Source organism: Cupressus sempervirens, chromosome 7 (genome assembly GCF_028749045.1).
Source record: "Cupressus sempervirens isolate cs-2001-9-10 chromosome 7, ASM2874904v1, whole genome shotgun sequence".
Lineage (NCBI taxonomy): Eukaryota > Viridiplantae > Streptophyta > Pinopsida > Cupressales > Cupressaceae > Cupressus > Cupressus sempervirens.
The window spans coordinates 920,928,199-920,950,543 of NC_143124.1; the positions used below are offsets into that span (position 1 = coordinate 920,928,199).

Genomic DNA, 22,345 nt, shown 5'->3' on the forward strand with positions numbered 1-22,345 from the left:
TATTGTTATATTGTTGTTATAATGTTGCTGCCATTAACAGTTACAATGTTGCATTTGATCTTTCAGTCATATAAATTATGCCCCCTACCCTGCCCTCCCTCTATCCATCTACTGGCATATATAATGACCCTCAGACTGCCATTGCCAAAAGACATCCCTTGTCTCCATCCTTGAAACAGAGTGTAAGATAGTCACATACCCAACCATAAACCTCCCTCTGAGAATATGTGGTCTACTGAAAGCAAAGAATCTTCTTCTCCACATTACTTCTGCACGAACAAGATATCTAGGGCCTCGTCTAAGAGTATTATCCCCCAAGCCACTTTGATCTAGATCAATTTGTTAACCGATCAACATCCTCAAAAGAAATTTCTATATGCACAACTAGTTTCTTTCAAATAATATCTTCTCAGTTTAAAATAGAAAGGAGATGGTCCATCTTAAGTTGACCAATTTATCTTTCCTGAAGAATGAGTGGCACAACAAAAACATTATAAATAACAGCCTAGCATGAAATTTGCAAATATGATGCTAAATTTAGGAATGCTACCACTAAAATCGGTTAAAGAAAGATAAGTTCAAAAGCTTGGAGACTGCAAACACCAAAGAAGAGTTCTGATATATTTTTGTAGTTTAAGGTTTACAATGTAATAATGCCTACATTCTAGATTGTTGCAATTTCCACAGCCTACTCTGATACAGGTCAACAAATTAGCTTCAGCCTCAACAAACCCAGTAGTATAAAGAATTTGAATTTTACGCAATTTTACATGTTTACTGCTAAAGCAATCCATTTATTAGAAAAGAAACCATCTGCAAATCTGTTTACCTCAAAATTGTTTTCTTATAACAACCACAGAGAAAATATACACACACTGTTTTATCAATATCACAAAAAACAACAGACGCGGCTATCTTCCCTAGAAACTGGACAGTTGACCAATTTTCAAAAAATCGAAAACATCATGGATTTTTCCAAAAAATTCAGCATTTGATCTTCATGATCTGCATAGTTTGTAGTCGAAAAAAACAAAAAAATTGGAAAAAAATCACTACGTTTTTGTGAATCTGGCAAAAAAAAATTGACTTTGTTGTCTTTAGTGCATTTTGTCTGGAGATTAGCCTGTCCCCAAAACAAAGCACCTTTACCTTGCAATGTATAAAAGAACCACTTGGACACCTGCCTTTATAAAAAATGCTTAAGAAATTCTTGTTCAAGCAGCCATAAAATTAATTGAACTTTATCCATTGATGTTGCTTGGCCCAACTTGTGTTTCAAAGCCAGATTCCTGTGGCGACAAGGAATAAAGGTTTTTACCCTGGGAAAGGGATGCAGGAAAAGGAGATTTACAGGTAGAAATATGACTTTTAAGCCGTGGAATATTAGGATGAGCACTCCTACAACGATGACACCGCAGCTCCATTGAAAGAATATCTTTATCATTAAAAATCTCAGCCCTTCCATCCTTTTCGACCTCTTCCAGCACATCAACGGAGTCTCGAAAAAACTTAGTTGTGAATGAGTTCCAGTGTTTTTTGTTCTTTAAGTGCGGAGAATCAAAATCCTGGCTTATCACATGCAGATGTAATTGCTGCATAGAAGGAACCTGCCATGACCCTCAAAATGGTATTGTGAGTAGAAGTTACATCAATTACAAGTGTGACAATTCTAACTTACAAACTATTGAAATAAAGAAAAATTATGATATACCGAGTGATAGCCAAGGCGAAAGATCAATGTTGGATCTTCCTGCAGGAAAGAAGCTACCCACTTTTCACCAATCGAATGGATTTCCCTCAAAAGAGGAAGGTGTTCTTTCTGAACATCTGCTAGACTATCCAGTTTATGAAGCCTTGCTACAACTAGCAAATGTTTCTTTGCCTAGATGAGAGATAATATTTCCTTAGAATGTTTATAAAACAAAAATGAAAGTGGATTCTACATTATTTTGAATAGTGTAGCAGATTATTGTGCAAAATTACCTTCGGATATAGATCAGGAAACACAACCATTGAATCTGTGACCTCAAGGACTGTATTATTTTGTTCAGGATGCAGAGCAATCTCATGCAAAGCTAAGGCCCATGCTTCCCATGGCTTTTTGCCTTCACTATTTTTGCCCATATTCTGCTCTATGATTTGTTCTTTGTGGGTGGTAGTGCTTCCAATATCATTTCTGAATCCAGAAAAGCATTTACTAGAAGAAATAGAGTTGACCCCTGCAGCAGCTTCATCTGTCAAGGCATGTTCCTTGCTTGAAGTAGGCAGTTCTGATGTATCTAGTTTAATTTTCTTATTTCCATCTGGAACAGGCAACTCTTGTAATTTCATCTTTTTGTCTGATACACCACTCATATTCCTTTTTGAAGATTGCATAAGCACTGCAAAGGCATTAATGGAGTCAGAAAATTTTGTTTCCTTGACCTGATCTTCATTCATAGGTGAGATTTCACTTTTGGAAGAATCAGAATCTGGAATCTCCAGGTTAGAATTTAAGCTTTGTTGTGCTTTACAGATTGATATAAAACTTTCAAAAAGAGATGAATAGGTGTCATATAGAACTTTGCATCCTTCGGCATAGTCTCCTTTGAGACAATTAAATCTTTCTGGATTCATATTGGGACCTAAAACATGGATCACATTGGTTATCCCTTCGTTTTTGTATAATGGGCAACTGGAAGAGAGGGGCACAACTAGAGCACTCCCTGGGCTGAGAACTTTAGCCCGTTCTTTTGTGGCAACCGCCAACTCTGGACCTGCAGCCTTGAATATAGCTGAATTGACACCACCACCACCTGCCTTCAAACGCCTGCATCTAGCCAAAAACATCTTATTTAAGAAAAAAGAAATATTACAATATTAGAAAGGTATTATAATCTACAAAAATTAAACTTTCAACCATACAAACTTATAGATCAAGCACCTACTAAAAGAAATATTTTCAAGTATTAGTACCTCACCAGTTAGCAGCATTAGCAATTACGCTACACTTTAGACCTCCTTCTGAATACAACTTTGTAATGTCTCCCACAAATGTATGAAATCTTGTAGGGTCCAATCCCTTTTCAGCTGCCTTTGAACGAACTCGCCTAAGCATATCAGAGTCCTTAGTCAGGTCCACAAGGACAAGTTTGAAATTCATAGTTTTGTACCTCATTAAAACTTCTGAAACTCTATCTACAATTATATCAGCGGCTTTCTCGTGATCAAAATGGAAGTCAGCTGTTGAGATGGATGGAAAAGCAAGAGTTGGAACACAGTCCTTTCCAAATATTTCACTGGGAAAACTACCAAATCTCTGAATAGAACTGCTTTGAGCTGCTGTGCTATCTAGAGGTCCAGTGCTTGAACTAGTTTGTTTACAGAGCTCCACATCCGTTTTCTTAGGACTGTTATGGATCACCTCTTGACCATTTAACTGCTCAGTACTTTTCCTTTCAAAGTGATCATCATGCACGTCCTTTTCTTTCTTAAAGAAGCGTAACATACCACTTTGAAACTTATCATCTTTGCCTTTTTTACTATATATACCAGAGGGAAGATGGTCTGCTGGACCCAGTTCTTTGTACACGTCTATGGCATTTTTAACATCATCTTCTGTTTGACAAGAGATGATACGTGAAAATCCCTCATTCAAACTCGGTGCTTCTTTATTCTTTAACATGCTGTTGATAATCATTGCAGCTTTACCTCCCTGCAAACCTCCCTCATGCATAGTACGCTTTGCTATCCTACTTATGCATATTTTGGCAGGCAGGTCAAGTTCTATAGCATGTACCTCTACTTGGGGTCCTGCAAGATCCACAAAATCATGCCGACGTTTTTTTGTCATATTACAGCAGTCAATGAAAACACTTTGGCCTTCATTCAATGCCATGGATGCTTGCTTCAAGCATTGAGCCTTATTGCCCTTCTTCCCATTATTAATTATATCCTGTATACAGAAAATTTCATCCATATAAGAAAACAAAAATAGACATACAAACAACACCTTAAAAATAAAAAGCCTGCAATGTTTTAAGTGAACCTGTTTAAATGCATGTCTCATACATCACATCAGATAGACCAAAAGAGTTACATAAGAGTCTCACAGTTGAGACATGGAAAGATTTATTCCCACATAAGCATGGAAAGTGAGCATCTCTGATTTGGAAGAAACTTGCAAGAGTCAACATGATATATTCAGTTAAGTATCTGCAATGTTTTTAAGTGAACCTTTTTAAATGCATGTCTCATACATCACATCAGATAGACCAAAAGAGTTGCATAAGAGTCTCGCAGTTGAGACATGGAAAGATTTATTCCCACATAAGCATGAAAAGTGAGCATCTCTGACTGGGAAGAAACTTTGCAAGTGTCAACATGATATATTCAGTTAAATATAGCATAAAAGAATCAAGCTCTTCCTAGATGCAGAGGTAATGATGCTCCATAGCAGTAGACTTAGAACCCCATTTCCAAAGGTAGAAATTGCAACAAGTCACATAGATTATCATATGTTTTCCTGTTTTCTCCAATAAAATAGGCACTCCTAAGAAGATCTATTTAGCAGGCAAAGGAGTGCAGCATTGTGCCCAAATTCACAACAGAAGGGTCTAGTTGTCTACAAAATATATAGTATAACTTCTATAAACCACTTTCATCTTGTTGCGATGTATAAAAAAGCATTGTCAGTGAATCTGATTTTACAATCTTGACAAGTGACCTCTTCTGAAGATCACAACCTATGAACCCATCATTTCTTGAGGCATTAAATCCTGAAACACTTAACTATCCTTGCTATAGAGGGTTTTGGTTTCAAAAAATATAAGGAGTTGCTGTTGTCAGCTGTTCTTGAACTATACACGATGATATTTTTTACATCTTATGATGGAAAACTTCAAACTACAACCATGAGCTTATTTTGGAAATTACAATAATTTTTGCTTTGAGGGCGATTAGTTCACACAGGATGTTGTACTGCTAAAGGCCTTCTGGATCCACCTTGACATAGTATTTGGTTTCCCACACTTGAGGTCCCAAGACGTCAATTTTTTATTTGATTTAATTGAATTTTGCAAAAGAAACGTTTTTTTTAAAGAAATTTTAAATTTTCATTCTTTCTAAGTTGCCGAGTTTTCGAAGAGTTTTTGCCAAGTTAATAATTTTGAGCTTGCCGAGTACTCTCTGAGTCCAAGTCTGCAAACTATGCTGTCATTGCTAAAACATTTCACATCACAATGATACCAGATATAATAAAAGGCAAATTGAAATTATCTATGTTCCACCATGTTTCTGGTAGGGGGGGCAGGGGGAACATGATTTGGTGACAAGATTCTTTTAGACCATTTTTGGGGAAAACAAAGGAAAAGGCATTCATACATACATACATAGATGTGTGTGTGTGAGATATATTATAACATTGATAACGTTGCAAATGTAATCATATTGATATCAACATTATAGAATCAAGAGGAAAACAAAACAACTAGTTCACATAAGAGCCAACAAATTGAAAGAAATAATGCATAGAACAAAATGCCCAAAGACTACAAGTTTGCACTATGTCAAACTGACAAAATGTCAAAAACAGTAACATAATGATAGGATGTATGCTTGCTACCTATAATTGATGCTGCTTTTTCCAACAGCGCCTTTCAAACCTATTGCTTTGTCTTTCTAACTTGGCTGCAAAAATAATTAATGTAAAAATGAAGTCATATGCTACTCATTGAGCATTATGTTTGGTCATGCCAAGCTGCCGCTGGCAGGGTACTTGAATTTCTATTTGAATTTTGACTTTTGAATGTTACTATTGGGTATGTTCTATGTTACTATGTTGATTGCTCATTGGTTCTAGTCCGGTTGCAATTTTGCTATGTTCAAGTATTTTGATTTGGTAAGTTATACTAAAACATCTTTTTATAACTAGCATTTCAAGTTCTACATGAATAGTATACAGCACCCCTCCCTACCTCATTGTTCCCTCATTGTCGTCCCCTTACCGTCTCCCCGTCGTCCCGAGATTGAGGCACCGTCGTCCCGAGATTGAGGCACATTGTCCCCCCTTTCCAAAAACTCATCTCAGCATCTCATCATACTGACATACCCCTGCACTAGTGTTACACTAGTATTTTTTTAATGGTGGAGCACTCAAAAAACAGGATGGCTGGACATCCCCACAATATGTTTGGGATGTCCCAACGGATCGGAAACATATCCTATGTGAATCTGTTTTGGGTGACCTCTTGCAAACATTCCCTTTCCCCCAAACATCCCCAAAGTGGAGACGTGTTAAAACCCCTAGGGATGCACCCCTACAAATTATTAGTGAGTATGCACCATAGTTTTCCATACGAAAACCTAATGTCAAAAGGAAGCATGACTTCAAACATTATTGACTTGAATGATGTTGAGCCATAATTAAGCTCTAAAAAGGTGCCACTCACATAACTTAATTTTCTTATTTATTTGATTCCATCAAGATCATAAGTAGGAATGTTTGCATATAATTTTACACCTTTTTGAAACTAAGTACTCAACAAGTAGGATCTTGCCAACCGAGGTTGAGCATGCTTGGTCACAGACAATATGGTTCTTCACAATTGTTGTGATTGCATCATACAACATATTTTGCCAAAAAATAATCAATTCAGTCTTTACTCAATTGAATCCTAGTCTCTTGGATGCACACTAAGGTTGGGCAAATGTGCATTATCACTTGGTGGATTTGAACATGCTTAACATAATCAATGTTTAGCCATTCATCAGATTTCCATACTTGTTCATCAAATTTGCCTCTAGGAATCCACCAAATTCCTTTTCATCCATCTGATTTGCTTTGCAACCTCTAAGATCTCCCATGCAATCCACCACATTCTCCTTGTCATCTATCAGATTCGCTCTACAATCCCTAAGATTCCCCTTGGAATCCATCAAATTCATTCTACAATCCCCCATATTAGCCCTACAATCCATTAGATATGCTCTACAATCCCTCATATTTGCTGTACAATCCCTTAGATTCGCTTTGCAATCCCTCAAATTTGCTTTGTAATCCTTCAAATATGCTCATCAATTGATCCACAAGTCTCCTTTGCGAAAAAAACTTGTCTCCTCTTCAGGAAAGTATTAGTTTCACATCCTTCATACTTCATTTCACAAAGGTTAAAATCCCATTACATTATCCAATTAAAATCCAAAGCTATCATCAACTAAATAAAGTCCTAATTTGCACTTGATCTCATATCCTTGGGTCGCCACACCTGCATCTTTATCTATCGTCATCATAAGACTCGCTTTCTAATTAGCTTTCTCTAGAGTAGTTAATATCTCATCGTTGCCATATCACTTTGGTCTAAATGTTCGGTTTAATTTGACTATCTCATCACCTAAGAACATTGGTATGTCCTTCAATGACAAGATCTTTAAACCATGCTCGTGTGTCAAGTAATCCTCCATCCTAAATTTGTTCATCTCCCCCATCTTGCATTAGTTAGTCTCCTTCCTCCAGCATTAGTCTATCAGATCATTCTCAATTCATAGCATCCATATCTCTCATCACCTTTCCATCTTCAGAGTCAATCCTAATTCTATTCTACGCTTAATTCCCATCCTAATTTGAGCTTATTGTTCTTCCTAATTTAAGTTTTTTTCTTCCACCCATCTTCATCCTTAATCCCTATCCAATTAATTAGCTAATTGTCATGTCGCAATCCTATTATGATGAGTTTGGCCATCCTACCTTTCTTTTCATGTCATCCCATTTCAATGGTGATGTAATTCTTGTTGATCGCGATATGTACATTGAAAACCTTAAGGGCATCATCCATAGCAAGCTTACCCTGAGCATCAACCAAAATCCAATCAATCCTCTAGATTATCCCATCATGACTTCATCTATATCCCCTAGTACTTTCTCTCATACATTTGAAAATGGAAGTCCATTAGGCCATCCATTTGCATCTCTCTCCTATATCACACCCATATATCCTCAAACGACATCCATGCCTACATATCCTCTAGTGATCATATCTCAGTCTCCACCTTTTCATAAAAAGCACTAGCCTGGAAATCCATCATCCCACTATCCTTCAATCCATAGACCTAGTCCTCCAGTTAATAGAAATCCTCCAATCCATTACCATAATCCATCCACCATCCCAAATCCAACTTCCAAACTATCCTACCTCAGTCCCCGATCCATGTCATCCTATCCTAATCCACCTTCAACTACTCCATCTTATCCCAATCCACCATCTTGCATTCCCTCATACATTACCACAACTCTCATTCTACAATCTCACTATACCCTATAAACTGCTTCATGTGCTACACCCTAGTCCACTACCTCTCCCCCACCAACTAGTCAATCTAGTTCCCCAGTCACCTCCATGCCTACTTACAAGAACTATCTAGCCATGTCACCCTCCACATATGCTTCTATACCACCATTCAAACAACCAAGTTCACAAGCCACTATGACAACTTCATATGTGAATTACCTTAGCTTCGCACCATATGTACATACCACTCATTCCCCTCACCTTCAAAAACGCAAGCCTACAAGGAGATTTACAAAGAAGTCATCAAAGAATTCAGCTCCTAAAGATGACAAGTCATATCATCCAACTCCATCATGCGAGATCACTAGTGATGAGGCCCTTCTACCTCTTGCACCTTTTGTCTCCCTTTCACCTCCCACACTTGCCTTAACACCATCAAAACCTTCCCATTCGCTAACTTCGTACAACGCTAATCGTCATTTTCTCTTAGTATCATTCAAACCCAGTCCAATGAACCTCATGAACCCATCCTCCTCCCATCTATCCCAATCAAAGAGCCTCTCATCTTTCCATCCACTCTGTCTGAAGAGTTTATCAAATTGTCCCCCATCGCACCATCTTACCAATCCACTCATACCAGGAGCTTGTCATAGAGCATGTGCAAATATCCATGATTAAAACTCCAAATCCTACTACTGCACCCAATCAATCTCACAATCCATTGTCAACTACTAATCCAAATCAAGATATTACTATCCCAATTCATTCATCTCATGATCTCTTACAATCCCTTCATCTGAATGGAGATCCTAGCATGCTATCCACTCCAATTCATCATCCTCTATTTCCTCCAGTCCAAATCATCTCACCACCATCACTCTATCCCTTTGGTTCCCTTACATTCATCCGCATTGATCAACTTGCACCAAGAAAACGCTTTATATCCACACTTACACATCACATAATAATGGACATGTGTCTTGTTCCCCAAGTAACAAGTACCCATCTTGAATTGAATGCTCATGAAAATGTACCATCAAGGTAAAGAAATCCATATCAAATGAAATCCACAATCTCATGGTCTTAGTTAGAAATCTCAAGGACCTGCATCCAAAAAATGTTGGTCCAACCAATACAAAATCCAAGCATACTTCCAAAATCACCATCACGTCTTCTCAACATTCCTCTAAAGCATTTATTGGCATCTCCCCTCCTTCGTTATTGCAGCCCAAAATATACCACATTCCTCCATCTGATAAATCAATTTTGGGTTCCCATACCCCAAAATCCATCATCGCATATCCTCCACATACTAACTCCATTGTGGATCGCTTGTAATATCTTTAACAAAATATTTTCTCAAAACCCTTCACAAAATCTCTGAAATTATAAACACTTATCTCCAGCCAACAAACTAGAATATTTTATTTGATGCAAGATTTTTTTGATTTCACTAGCAAAACCCCAACAATAGCTAGATAAAAGAAATCTCAAAATATTATTGCAATAAATCTCCAACAGGAGTACATTTTCATAAATAATGTTTCATTGAAGTTCTTCAACAATACGATCACGAAATCCAATCATAGATACAGTAATTACAAGAAGATTAGATAACTAGAAGAGTTGAACTTGGAACATAATGTGAAACGCCTGCACAATGTCTCCAATCAAAATGGGTTTTCGTCTATTGTCCAAGCTTGAGGGTTTCCATCTTCTCACCTGCTAAAAGCTGAAGCTTTCAAAAATAATAGAGAAGTCAAATCCAAATCACAAAACCAAGTATGCTGAAAATGTACTGCCCCTTCCCTTTTTAAGCACAAAATGGTGACTCTTCACATTCCCCTTTGTTTCTTTATTTCCTTTTTTAAATAATACTTGTCCCCCACTTAAGGAAATAAAGTGCCTATAAATAATTAAGTGACAATTAATTGTGTGAACTTAATTTATAAAGTCATTGTATTAATTAATCAATTAAGTCTTCATATGTTAAAATCTCTTATCAGATGGATTGGGATATGCATGTGAGATAGCTCGCTGGAAACAACTCAACAAGGTTCTTCTAGTCCAACCCTAAGATGTCAAGAATACTAAGCTTGTTGCCTTACTAAAAAAAAATTCTGAAAACCCCACAAAAAACAATAACGATTAGCTTGCAACTAGAATCGCCTAAGCCTAAAACTACTCTGATTGTATAGAAACCTGTTTCGTGCAAGGGACCAAGGCAAAACAGGCTAATCACGCAATAAAACTCACTGGCTAGAAAAGGGAACATGACAATCCTCCGTTCCTAAAGATTGCTTGCCCCCAAGTAATATGTATCTATAAGCTGAAACCAAATGCTTAGATCCCAAATCTACCTCAAAGTTGATACTTTACCCAACCACTGCACTACACTAGTGTAAACTTCTCTAACCCTATAGTTGTAAAACAACTCAACATAAACCCAAACACCAATCAACTGGACATTCGACATCCAAAACATCTCATATATATACTCAACTGGTACAACCTGCCATGCGTTGTTATCATAAAAGGAAATGCTTGCCACCCAATTGAGTACCTCACTCTAGTTGTAACTACACACACCTCTAATATCACGAGGTGGCAAGAGCTCAACAATATACCAATCTTCATGGAGAATGGAATGCAACATATCACACATCCCAACTCCCTAATTTGTAACCATCCATGTGAATGCTCCACCTAGATCCCATGTGCAGACTTTTGTGATGTCCCCAATATAAAAATCTAGCTCTTGTAATACTTGCACCAATGAAGATGATTGTTCCAGTCCAAATGACACAATCATTAGGCCACCATGCTGGAAATGGTGGGGTAATCTAATAGTGCATGTCACGAGAGTGAACATCTCAATAGAGAGCGACTAAAAAAGTTAACCTATCATACCTCCATCATCTGTGCAACTATATATGCCATACCCACTATCCAAATCTTGCTCACACAAGGAATCTATAAAAGTCAAAATAGGCCTGGTACAACCTGCCATGTGTTGTTATCATAAAAGGAAATCCTCGCCACCCAATTGAGTACCTCACTCTAGTTGTAACTACACACACCTCTAATATTACGAGGTGGCGAGAGCTCAACAATATACCAATCTTCATGGAGAATGGAATGCAACATATCACACCTCCCAACTCCCTAATTTGTAACCATCCATGTGAATGCTCCACCTAGATCCCATGTGCAGACTTGTGTGATGTCCCCAATATAAAAATCTAGCTCTTGTAATACTTGCACCAATGGAGATGATTGTTCCAGTCCAAATGACACAATCATTAGGCCACCATGCTGGAAATGGTGGGATAATCTAACAGTACATGTCACGAGAGTGAACATCTCAATAGAGAGCGACTAAAAAAGTTAACCTATCATACCTCCATCATCTGTGCAATTATATATGCCATACCCACTATCCAAATCTTGCTCACGCAAGGAATCTATAAAAGTCAAAATAGGCCCAAGGTGATCAGTGGACTCTTGTTGCTCAAATCTAAAGACTTCTTCACCATGCCAGAAGTAGTGAAGCCCATTAGTGAAACCGACCCAAGCTGTACTATTAACTCCACCTATACTCAAGTAGTCAAACAAACTACTCTCACATCCATCAGCCATAAGGAGATACAAACCACTGAAGTAACATGTAACCTCACAACTACATCCAACCTCTAGAAGACCCCTACGGATGTGTTGACTCTGCAAACAATCCAACAAATACAAATGACACCATAATCACCCTATAACCCTATACCCACATGAGATCTCTGTGATATAGAAGTATCCAACCCTCTCAAATACATATCGCTATAATGGAAAACTAATCCAACCCTCTAAAATACATATCGCTATAATGGAAAACTAACTGGTGCCCCTATAAATGATCTCCCATAATCAACTTATTCGGATACTTCCAACCTCTAATCTCATCTTCTAGAGATGACAAACCTCCATCCCACAACTGATGATACGAACTCAGCCAATCCACACTTACACCTCAACGAATCCTCCATGTGGATCAAATGAAAAGTGATGAGCACTCCTCATTGTATAGTCACAATGCATAACCTTGACCTCAATTAATGGCTCATCATATAATACTATGTGCCCACTGAATGTAGATGAAACATGCCCATGTTGCTCAACCCTCTAACTATCATCATTGTCAACCTCCTCAACTCCCACATCTAAATGTTGAGATAAGATGAGCGTGCCCAATTTAATTCCTAATTAAGCTCAACAATCTAATTTTGGTCTCAAGAAACGTTGCTAAGGCAGCCTCAAGGATGTCCTTAGTATCCGCGAGCTCGCAAGAAAGGATGTCCACTTCTTCCTGCTATCATAATGCTTTGGAATAGATCTCTGTGAGATTGGGAAGATGGTCACAATAAGAAGATGCAGAGAGTTTGATTTCATTGTCTTCATCCCTTCCTTAATCACGTGCAAATGTCTTCGAGTCTTTTTTGTCTTCTCTCGAATTATTCCCTACAAAAATGTTTTTCAACCATCTCATAGATGTTATCAAAATGTAATAGAGGTGCGAGAATTTTATTTCCAGTCACTTTCATTTGACTCTCCAAATAAAGTGAGCTAGTAGGTGTATAATATAAGTTAAATGCACACGAGGTGGAAGAAAGTGTTTCACCATACATATCCATGTCATTAATGTCTTCTTTCATGCCTAACTATGAAAAAGAATCAAGGGCAGCAATATGTTCAAAAATATATGTATCGGAAGAAGAATCCATACCATATGTGGAGACCCATAAGTGTGAATCAAAATCAGCATCAACACTCACAAAAGATGTTAAGAGTCTTCATCATTGGCTAATTGGACAATCTTCTCCAATGTGTTACCAACATGCCCATAAAGAGCACTAGTGTAGGCAGTCCTGCAAGAAACCTCTAGCTCAATACTACCATCAATAGATTTGTACCGTATTTAACATCTTCTACATGATCAGGAGAAGGGTGCAAATAAGTGGGTAGTTGGTTGCCCTTCTTTTTCAAGACCACCAGTAAGCTGATTATTATCTCCTAAAAACTCCTCATACAAATTTTTGCACCTCTTTTACAAGGAGATCATGAGCCAATTGATAGTACTTCTTCTTTGCCACATCGTTCTTGTTTTGTAGTTGTCGACAAAAGTTCACATAATGAACGAATGGTAGATCATTTTGAACCTATGGAGGAAATTTGTTATACTAATCATACATGTCAAGTATCTCTGTTCTTACATCAGTTTGTGAATTCCAGGCTAACTGTTGCTGTAAGTTAAGATCTTTTCTAACTTTTTCCAAACCATGTATCTTTCCCATAGCTAGACTACCTATTTCTAAAGGTGAACGTTCAAAGTGCTCATTGCTGCCACCCAACGTAATCACCAAAATTATACACTGCCTAGAAGATTTTTTTGCATGCACATGCAACACTGTCAAAAGTTATTCTCATCGGACACTGTTATAATAGCTACTATAATCTGATTTGTATGCCATTGTAAGAAGTCACTGAATTCTTATATAAGACATCACCCTTTCAATAGCGTTTGATGTCTTGGAGTTACACTACTATTTGCAAGTTTAGATACTAGCTTGGGAATATCATGAGCTTATAACCTTACCTCTTCCTCCAAACTTGTTGATAGGATATTCATCAAATGGGTTGGAAGTTGTTGTGACATTCATTATTAGATTCCATCAACACTAACCTTCAGTGAACCAATCTGAAGATTACTATCTCAATCATCACAACTATTATGTTACTTAAATGATATTTGCAACAGCAGAGACTTACAAATGACAGTATGCAAGTCAAAGATCACATACAGGATCCAAACAAGCGTTGCACTTATCAAAAGACTCTTCACTGGCAATTTTGCAAAACATGATAAGGAAAAAATGAGCATGTTGAATGTGATTAAATTTCTTTCAGAGTATAATCAGAATATTTGATCATGGTAAGTATGAATGTGATGTCAAATTAATATTGAGAAATATTGATTATGAAGACTGATTGCAGAACTCTAGTTTGGGCAGAACATTTATTGATTTCTATGTCCTCTTTACCTGATCAGAATTGGACATTAATATGATTTGAAAAGGTGGTACATGTTGAGTGGGTGTGTCTCCTCAAGGAGGAGACATGTCCACCCAGCATATAACCACTCATAATCATTGATTAGTTTAGCAAACATGAATATTACCAATTGGGATCATTAATGATTTGTCCAAGCAAACTCATATAAAGATCACCGATCTGTGAGATGGTAACTATAATCAAATCTGTGAAATGCTTACATAGAATCCAATCATGTGATCATTACCCGATCACTCAATAAGATGAACATGAAAGGAGTAACAAAAGATCTGTAATAACAGATCCACAATATACTTGAAATAAGATGACAGATATGAGAGTGTTATATGATGATCTGCAATGTGTGTGTGTGTGTCTGTGTGTGTGTGTGTGTGTGTGTGTGTGTGTGATTTCAAGATAAATAAAAGAATATGTATGCATATATATAGGGCAGATCAAGTTATATCATCCACTTTATCTGATCGAAAGCTATTCATCAACACTCCCTCTTAGCTAAGCAAGATAACCAACTATAAAACAATTTACATATCACCTAACTCATGATATCAAGGAATCTAGAGAACATCAAGTCACATGACATTGTTATATCCTAATTATGGGATGTGCACTGCCATCACATCTCATGATGTCTACAATAACATATCATGGCATGTCCACAGATATTACGTCACATAATATCCACCATGATTTTCTCATAAAGAATAGAATGATATACAACAGATATCACATCTCATGATGCTTATCAATATGTCCAAGAGATACTAACTAGAATGACATGTATACGAATATCGAGTCACATGATATTCATCATGATAGTGAATATGGTAAAGTCGTCACCTTACAATGTACAAGTGTATATTATCAGAAAGACTGTCACCTTATTAGTTATTTGTAATGTACACAAGGGGCCCATATAGTCCTAGAGTCTAATACATATGACACTTAAAGAGTTTAAAGGAGTCACCATAGATTCTCTCATGTGATGGCGTCGCGCATATGACATCCACCAAGAACCATATCAGGGGGTGGATCCACTACGGCTCAATCCATAGGGTGAAACCAATGGCTTTCACCTCAAACTTCTTTCTCCAAGGAAAAAATATGAAAGGATACAAATAATAGATCAGTTCCAATGTATCAAGCTTGTCCCAAAAGTACATAGAACTTCTCTTTAGCATGAAGCTTGGCAAGAATGTCGATCGTTTGTTCTTCAGTGATAATGTACCTCAACTGAAAGTTAGAGAGACCATCTCGACATGGTCTACTCCTGCTGAATCAATATCATTGGATTTCAACAGCTCTAGATCCTTAGGTTGCTCCCTCTGTCGTGGAGTCATATCCTGTTCATATACTTCAATCATTGAAAATATCTTGTTCCAAGGGACTCATCATTAGGCACATGATTAATTTGTTTAATAATCTCAACATCGTTCACATGAGCAACTTCCCATACACAAATGTACTTGTTTGATTCCATAGTAACATGAGTGAATGTAATAAAATACATATTTACCCCCAGGTTTGGTGACACCAGCATTCATGATAATGTGGCTTCTATTTGAAGCTCCAAGTACATACATCAACCTCTTGACCTTATCGTCCAAAGTTGCCTTGAACTTTTTTTTAATGAGATATCAACCATTTGACCTCCTCGTCTTAAGGTTTCCTCTGGTAGATTATCAAACTCTCTCTGAATCCAATGTCCATCTCCAATTCAGTTTCATAATTTCAACTATCAAGTTTTTCCTTCCCTTTAGAGTAATCCCTTATGCTTCTTGATCCGTCTTTAAGAGATTCCAAATAGTTGATGAAAAAACTAAACTATATCAAAGGGAAATGTTAACTATAGAAGCATACAAGATTTGCCATCCCAATGTTCTAGAATGAGGTAATGAAAATTATTCAAGGGTGTGAAAAACTTCTCTTATGTTGGTACATCATAGAGCTAGTCCTGAGCTAGTTCACAAGACTTTATCTCGACATGGACTTCTCCCTTTGAACCAATATGATCCTTGATGGTCAATTTAAACAAATCCTCTACATGCTTCATCTTACACAATCCCAATCATAGAAGTTATCTTTCTTCAAAAGAAACATTATCTAGCATGATCCATATATGACATGAAATCAAGTCCTGCACAATATTTGGTAGCATGCCTAATGTACCATTCTTCTTTTACTGTGAAACATTTCCAGAGACAAAGGAGAAGATCAAGGAAGATAGCTCTTTACATTACCCTATAGAATTAGTAATTAGAGAGAGACTGCAATAAGTAGATAAATGTAATACTCAAGGATAATAAATACTTATATACACATCAACATACTTGATACAAGTTGCTCTAATGAAGTTCCATATGCATCAAATCAGAAATTTGATCTCTTGTAAGATGCCTTCTTGGATACAATAGGAGAAATCTCTAATAGAGCTAGCTACCCAACCTTCTTGATGCCAACAATAGGATCACTATAGGCTGCATCATTGTCTCATCTAGAGGTTTCCCCAAAAAAAATTGTTGTCTTTCTAACATTTTGGAGTAGCCACTCACGACTCCATTGTCAAAGCAATCATTCTCCAATTTTGCCTGTAACTCATTCCTTATTTACTCAATAAATTATATTGACATTATCATTTTGATTCTCCAATTTATAGTTGATAGGTTCAAACTGGGCTATAATGCTCGAACAGCAAGATTCAAGGATTGCTAAACTTAGTGGTGTAAACAACAATCTTCCAATACCAACTTCACGATGCGCTTCTCACATCTCAACACTCTGAGCCCATGGATTTTCTATTGTAGGAGTTCACACCATCGGTCAAGCCAATTGTCAATTCTTTAGATGTCTGATCTACAATGAGTCAAACACAAACAAGGAGTTTAAGGTTGTTTTGGGCAGAAAAATTGTCCATTCAATAGCAGTGTTGGGGACAGCAACCTTGCACCTCTGCACTCCACAAATGGTAATGGTTTTGACAAGAATTTGAGATCTCAGGAAGGCCTTTTCCTCTCCAACCAAGAATTATTTAATAGTTGTCTTGTTGATGCTAGGTGGAATAGAACAATGTATGATAATGTTGAGCCTGCCTAAAGATAACTCGATATCTGATATATATATATATATATATATAGGTTATTGATTTTCATTTTTTATTCATCATCTCGTGCCCAGTCTCTTCATCTTCTAATGCCAAACAGGACTATGAATCAGACACAAGTAATACTGGTGATAAGGTCACGATAATAATGGTCAAAACATTTCTATTATTCTCTCACCTAGCAAGAGTAGATGACAACAAGTGTATTTTGTCAAAAAATGTTTAGCACAAAAGCAATAACAATGTCCCCAAAAAAATATTTCTTATTTTCTCAATCCTTAGCTATTTTCAATTGTCAATTTACGGCATACGACCTCAATGCAAAAATATAAACCAACTCCTTTTGGTAAAATTGTTGACTTATCATACTTGTTGAAGTGTATTATCTTGAGTCCACCATGTCCTCAACATGAATAAGATGAATCGACAGTTTTTAGTTCCAATGTTATTTGATGAAGATTGGATGAAAATAAGGATCGAAAGTAACCATGTTAAAATGGTAAAGACCTTAGAGTATAACTCTAATTCCTCCGCAAGATGTCTACTGTCTATCATACCTTTCATAGCACATCCTTTAATCTTTAATGAAGTAGGGTTACTAGTTGAGTGCACTGATCAATTGCTTGAGCCACTAAAAACAATGTTACATTGAGTGATGTTTGAGATGCTACTATACTGGCCAGTTTGTGGCTCTTCTTACCCAATTAATCCATAACATCCCTATGGCCCTTGATGGTAGTGTTTCCATAATATCAAATAGTTGCACTTGCATCTCTTGGTTGGGATTAGACACATCATCACACTTTCTTAATCGCATGTTTCCATGATTCATGCACATTTATACAAATCTTCTTTTATTACTAATTGTGATTGCTGCATCATTTGTAATGTAGTTGACCTTTCTTGAGCAGGGTTAAAGATGGTATAATCCTACATGTCTGAAATGTTAATAAAAGACATTGTAGTTAAGTCATCTGCTTGCAGTTGCAGAACTGATGGTAATGCCCGCTATGCAGAGCTACCACACCCGGGACTTAATGAATAGACACCATTGAACCACTCAATACAAGGGCACACCTTCTGATGTTACAAACACGAAGACGGTAATGGCAGGAAGAACTGTGGAGATAAAATCATCTCAGTGGTATGTAATAGCTAGTATAAAAGTTGAACCAGTAGCCACTTCTGACTGACTCCTGTTGCTTCCTTCTGATGTTCAAAATGTTCACGACAACCCAATTTGCTACCTGGCTGCGATAACTAGGTTGGCAATTATCGTCATTGAGCACATGGCTTTGAATCCTGTTTCCTTCTATTGAAAAATATATACTCAAATGATCTGGTATAACAATCAGGACTCCTTCAAAGGTTCACTAGATCTGTCTAAGGAACTCAGCCAAAGGGGGATGACAACTAAAATCTCAGCTTTCATTTATGTTTTCCGGTCAGTAATGAATGTATCCTACTCCAAATCTGTTAGTCACACACAGGGAGCAAAGAATTCTGACAAAGGTTGTCAAATATGGCAATACGTCTGCCAATTGCATTTTCGTGACCTTTCAACAGTCTGTATCTTGGAAAGATTACATCAATGAGAAAAAATTAAGCTCAAACCCACCCAGTTCCGTCCCTGCTCTGATAATGTTTTAGATTTGCTGAGGTTATATTTGCTCTTGGTATTATTCCCTACTTGGCTCTGACACCATTTTGAATGTGATTAAATTTCTTTTAGATTACAATCAAAATATTTGATCTTGGTAAGTCTGAATGTGATGTCAAATTAATATTGAGAAATGCTTATTATGAAGTCTGATTGCAGAATTCTAGTTGAGACAGAAAATTTAATTATTTCTATGTCCTCTTTACCCAATCAGAATTGAATATTAATATTTTTTGAAAAGGTGGTACATGTTGAGTATATGTGTCTCCTCAAGGAGGAGACATGTCCACTCAGCATACAACCCCTCATAATCATCAATTAGTTTAGCAAACACATATATTACCAATTGGGATTGTAAATGACTTGTCCAAGCAAACTCATATAAAGATCGCCAATCTGCAAGATGGTGACTATAAACAAATCTGTGAAATGCTAACATAAAATCCGATCGTGTGATCATTACCCAATCCCTCAATAAGATGAACATGAAAAGAGTAACAACAGATCCGTAATAACATATAATCAATATACTTGATATAAGATGACAGATATGAGGGTGTTATATGATGATCTGCAATATATATTTGTGTGTATGATTTCAAGATAAATAAAAGTATGCATATATATAGAGCAGATCAAGTTATATCATCCAGTTTATCTGATCGAAAGCAATTCATCAACAGAGCAGACTGCATAAGAGTCGTGTTACCTGAGATTGTTCAAGCACAGATTCTCAGAATAGAGGTGTGCGTTGATGTTATATATATGACTTCCTCCAAGCTTCCACCTGTGTTATTAATACCATGCACCTTCAGATACAGTGAGTGATTAATTCCTTCCCTGCGTGGTGTTTTGGTAAATCATTAGTTCCCACTGAATCTCCTTGGATGTCACATGGGATATACGATTGGCATGGAATCACTGCTAGCTCTCGAGAGTGGTTGGCTTTCCACACTTCTACTTCACAAGGTCAAAACAAATTTCCTACAATCAACTCACTGCTTTAAATGTTGTTGTCCATTGCTAGAAATAAGACATGACCTGACCATAATTCTACTGGTTGTTCACAATGTCAGATATCTTCCCTATTCACATTTCAAATCTTACACGGTTTCTTCCCATAAAAACAGTTGAAACTGGCATAATATAAAATTATTTAAAAGCACCAACACAATAGTCCGCTCCAATTTATTGAAGCGCCTTCTCATATATCAAATAAATATATTTGAGCATTCCAATAGTTGGCTCATATACAAGGGTCACCCAATAAAACTATTTTGTCAGTATATACCAATTGCAGAGAATATTAAAAGTCACGACAAGTCATTGGCTAGGCAGAAATACATTAAAATCCTTCATAATGAATGTCTCTCAGAAATGAAGCAGTATTAATGCCCTTGAAATGTTCTGCCCAGACACTTAAAACACAGCACCAAAAACACTTCAAATTTTTTTCCCAACCAACTTCATTGAATCCTCCAGCAGTCACAGCAATCTGTGCTTACTCCAAAAATGCTTGCAATGTTCGATTGAAAACCATAAAGCCTAGGAACTTATTAATTCAATTTATTATTTCCCACGACAACTATAGTCTTTGCTAAGACGTTGAACACAAATCCTTTCGTCTAAACCTTAGTCGTTCCAAAACATTTCCCGAAAATGTCTCGTGCCAAAAAAATATTCAAAGGAAATAATATATTGAGTTTTGTGTTAAATAAGAGTCCGGCCAATACTTATCATATAAAATATTCACCGGATGATAAGCTTTAGTAAGGTAAAAGCGGCAATGTTTTAATTGAGAGTTGCCAATAAATAAATAAGAGGGCCCACATATCTCAGGATTAAAGGCCTGATAATGTATTTGACTCAATAAATTGACCCCAACTTTATTGAGTGCCAAAAAATCATTGAATTAATATTTGCACACGTACACTCGAAATATTTGCCTAGAAATATTAATTTCATCTCCAACACAAACTTTATATACACGACCACAATACGATCAATTTTTCATTTATCGAGTTCATACTGGGTTTCAAGTTTTTATATTTGCATCTCCAACGAAATATTAAAACACCCCAAGTTGAATGCTAAAATATTCATTTTATCAAATGAAGAAAAAGCTCAGTTAATAACCGGATCGAGCAAACCTTACTAAGCCAAAATGCTTTTGGCAAATGACTTCAAAAATTTCTATTGCTCATACCAGATAAAAGCTTCTCCACAACTTAAAACAATTCAGTTTTTGTTTGTCAAGTAGCCTCAGAAGCTAGCAAGATACTCTACTCTAATACCACTGAAATATCCTTGACTAGACATTTTCTCAAAACCCTTAACAGAATCTCATAAATTTTAAACAAATATATTCATGCAATGATTTTTTAAATTTCACTAGCATTACCCCAACAAATAGCCAGATAAAAGAAACCTCAAAATATTATTGCAATAAATCTCCAACAAAAGTACATATTCAAAGATAATGTTTCATTGAAGTTCTTTCAAAGATAATGTTTCATTGAAGTTCTTCAACAAAAAGGTCAAGAAATCAAATCATAGATAGAATAACTACAAATGGATTGGATAATAGAAAAGACGAACCAGGAATACAATGTGAAACACCTGCACAATATCTCCAACCAACAATAGGTTTTAGTCCAGTGCCCAATCTTGAGGATTTCCATCCTCCTCACCTGCTGAAAGCTGAAGGTTTTGAAAATAACTCTCCAATAGAGAAAGTGAAATCCAAATCATAAGACCAAGTATGCTGAAAATGAGCTCCATCTTCCCTATTTAAGCACAAATAGGTGACCCTTCACATTCCCCTTTTTGTTTCTTTATTTCCTTTGTAAATTAATACTTTTCCCATGCTTAAGGAAATAAAGTGCCCATAAATCATAAAGTGGCAATTAATAGAGTGAACTTATTTTATAAAGTCACTTTATTAATTAATCAATTAAGTCTTCAGCTATTAAAATCTCTAATCAGATGGTCTCGGATATGCACGTGAGAATTCTTGTCAGAAAGATCTTGATGAGGCACTTCTAGTCCAACCTTGAGATGCCAAGAATACTGAGTCAGTTGACTTACTAAAAATAGTGAGTGTTAGTAAACCACACTGAAACAACCTCAATTTGCCTACAACTGAATCTACAAGGCCTAAAACTACTTTGATCGTATAGAAAACATGTTTTTCCCATGGGACCAAGG

The 22,345-nt window shown here is 36.6% G+C and overlaps 1 protein-coding gene across 2 annotated transcripts in view; it reads right to left on the bottom strand.

The window, feature by feature from the left end:
* Nucleotides 1–824: 824 nt before the first annotated feature.
* Nucleotides 825–22,345, bottom strand: part of APTX (APRATAXIN-like protein) — a 50,842-nt gene continuing 29,321 nt past the window's right edge. For both annotated transcript variants that reach the window (XM_089793546.1, XM_089793547.1), the window contains exons 3-6: nt 2,961–3,934; nt 1,984–2,809; nt 1,712–1,882; nt 825–1,607 (exon numbers count right to left, since the gene is read on the bottom strand). In XM_089793546.1, the coding sequence (XP_089649672.1) occupies nt 1,242–1,607; nt 1,712–1,882; nt 1,984–2,809; nt 2,961–3,934 (2,337 nt within the window). In that variant the 3' untranslated portion in view covers nt 825–1,241. The remainder of the gene's footprint in view (nt 1,608–1,711; nt 1,883–1,983; nt 2,810–2,960; nt 3,935–22,345) is intronic.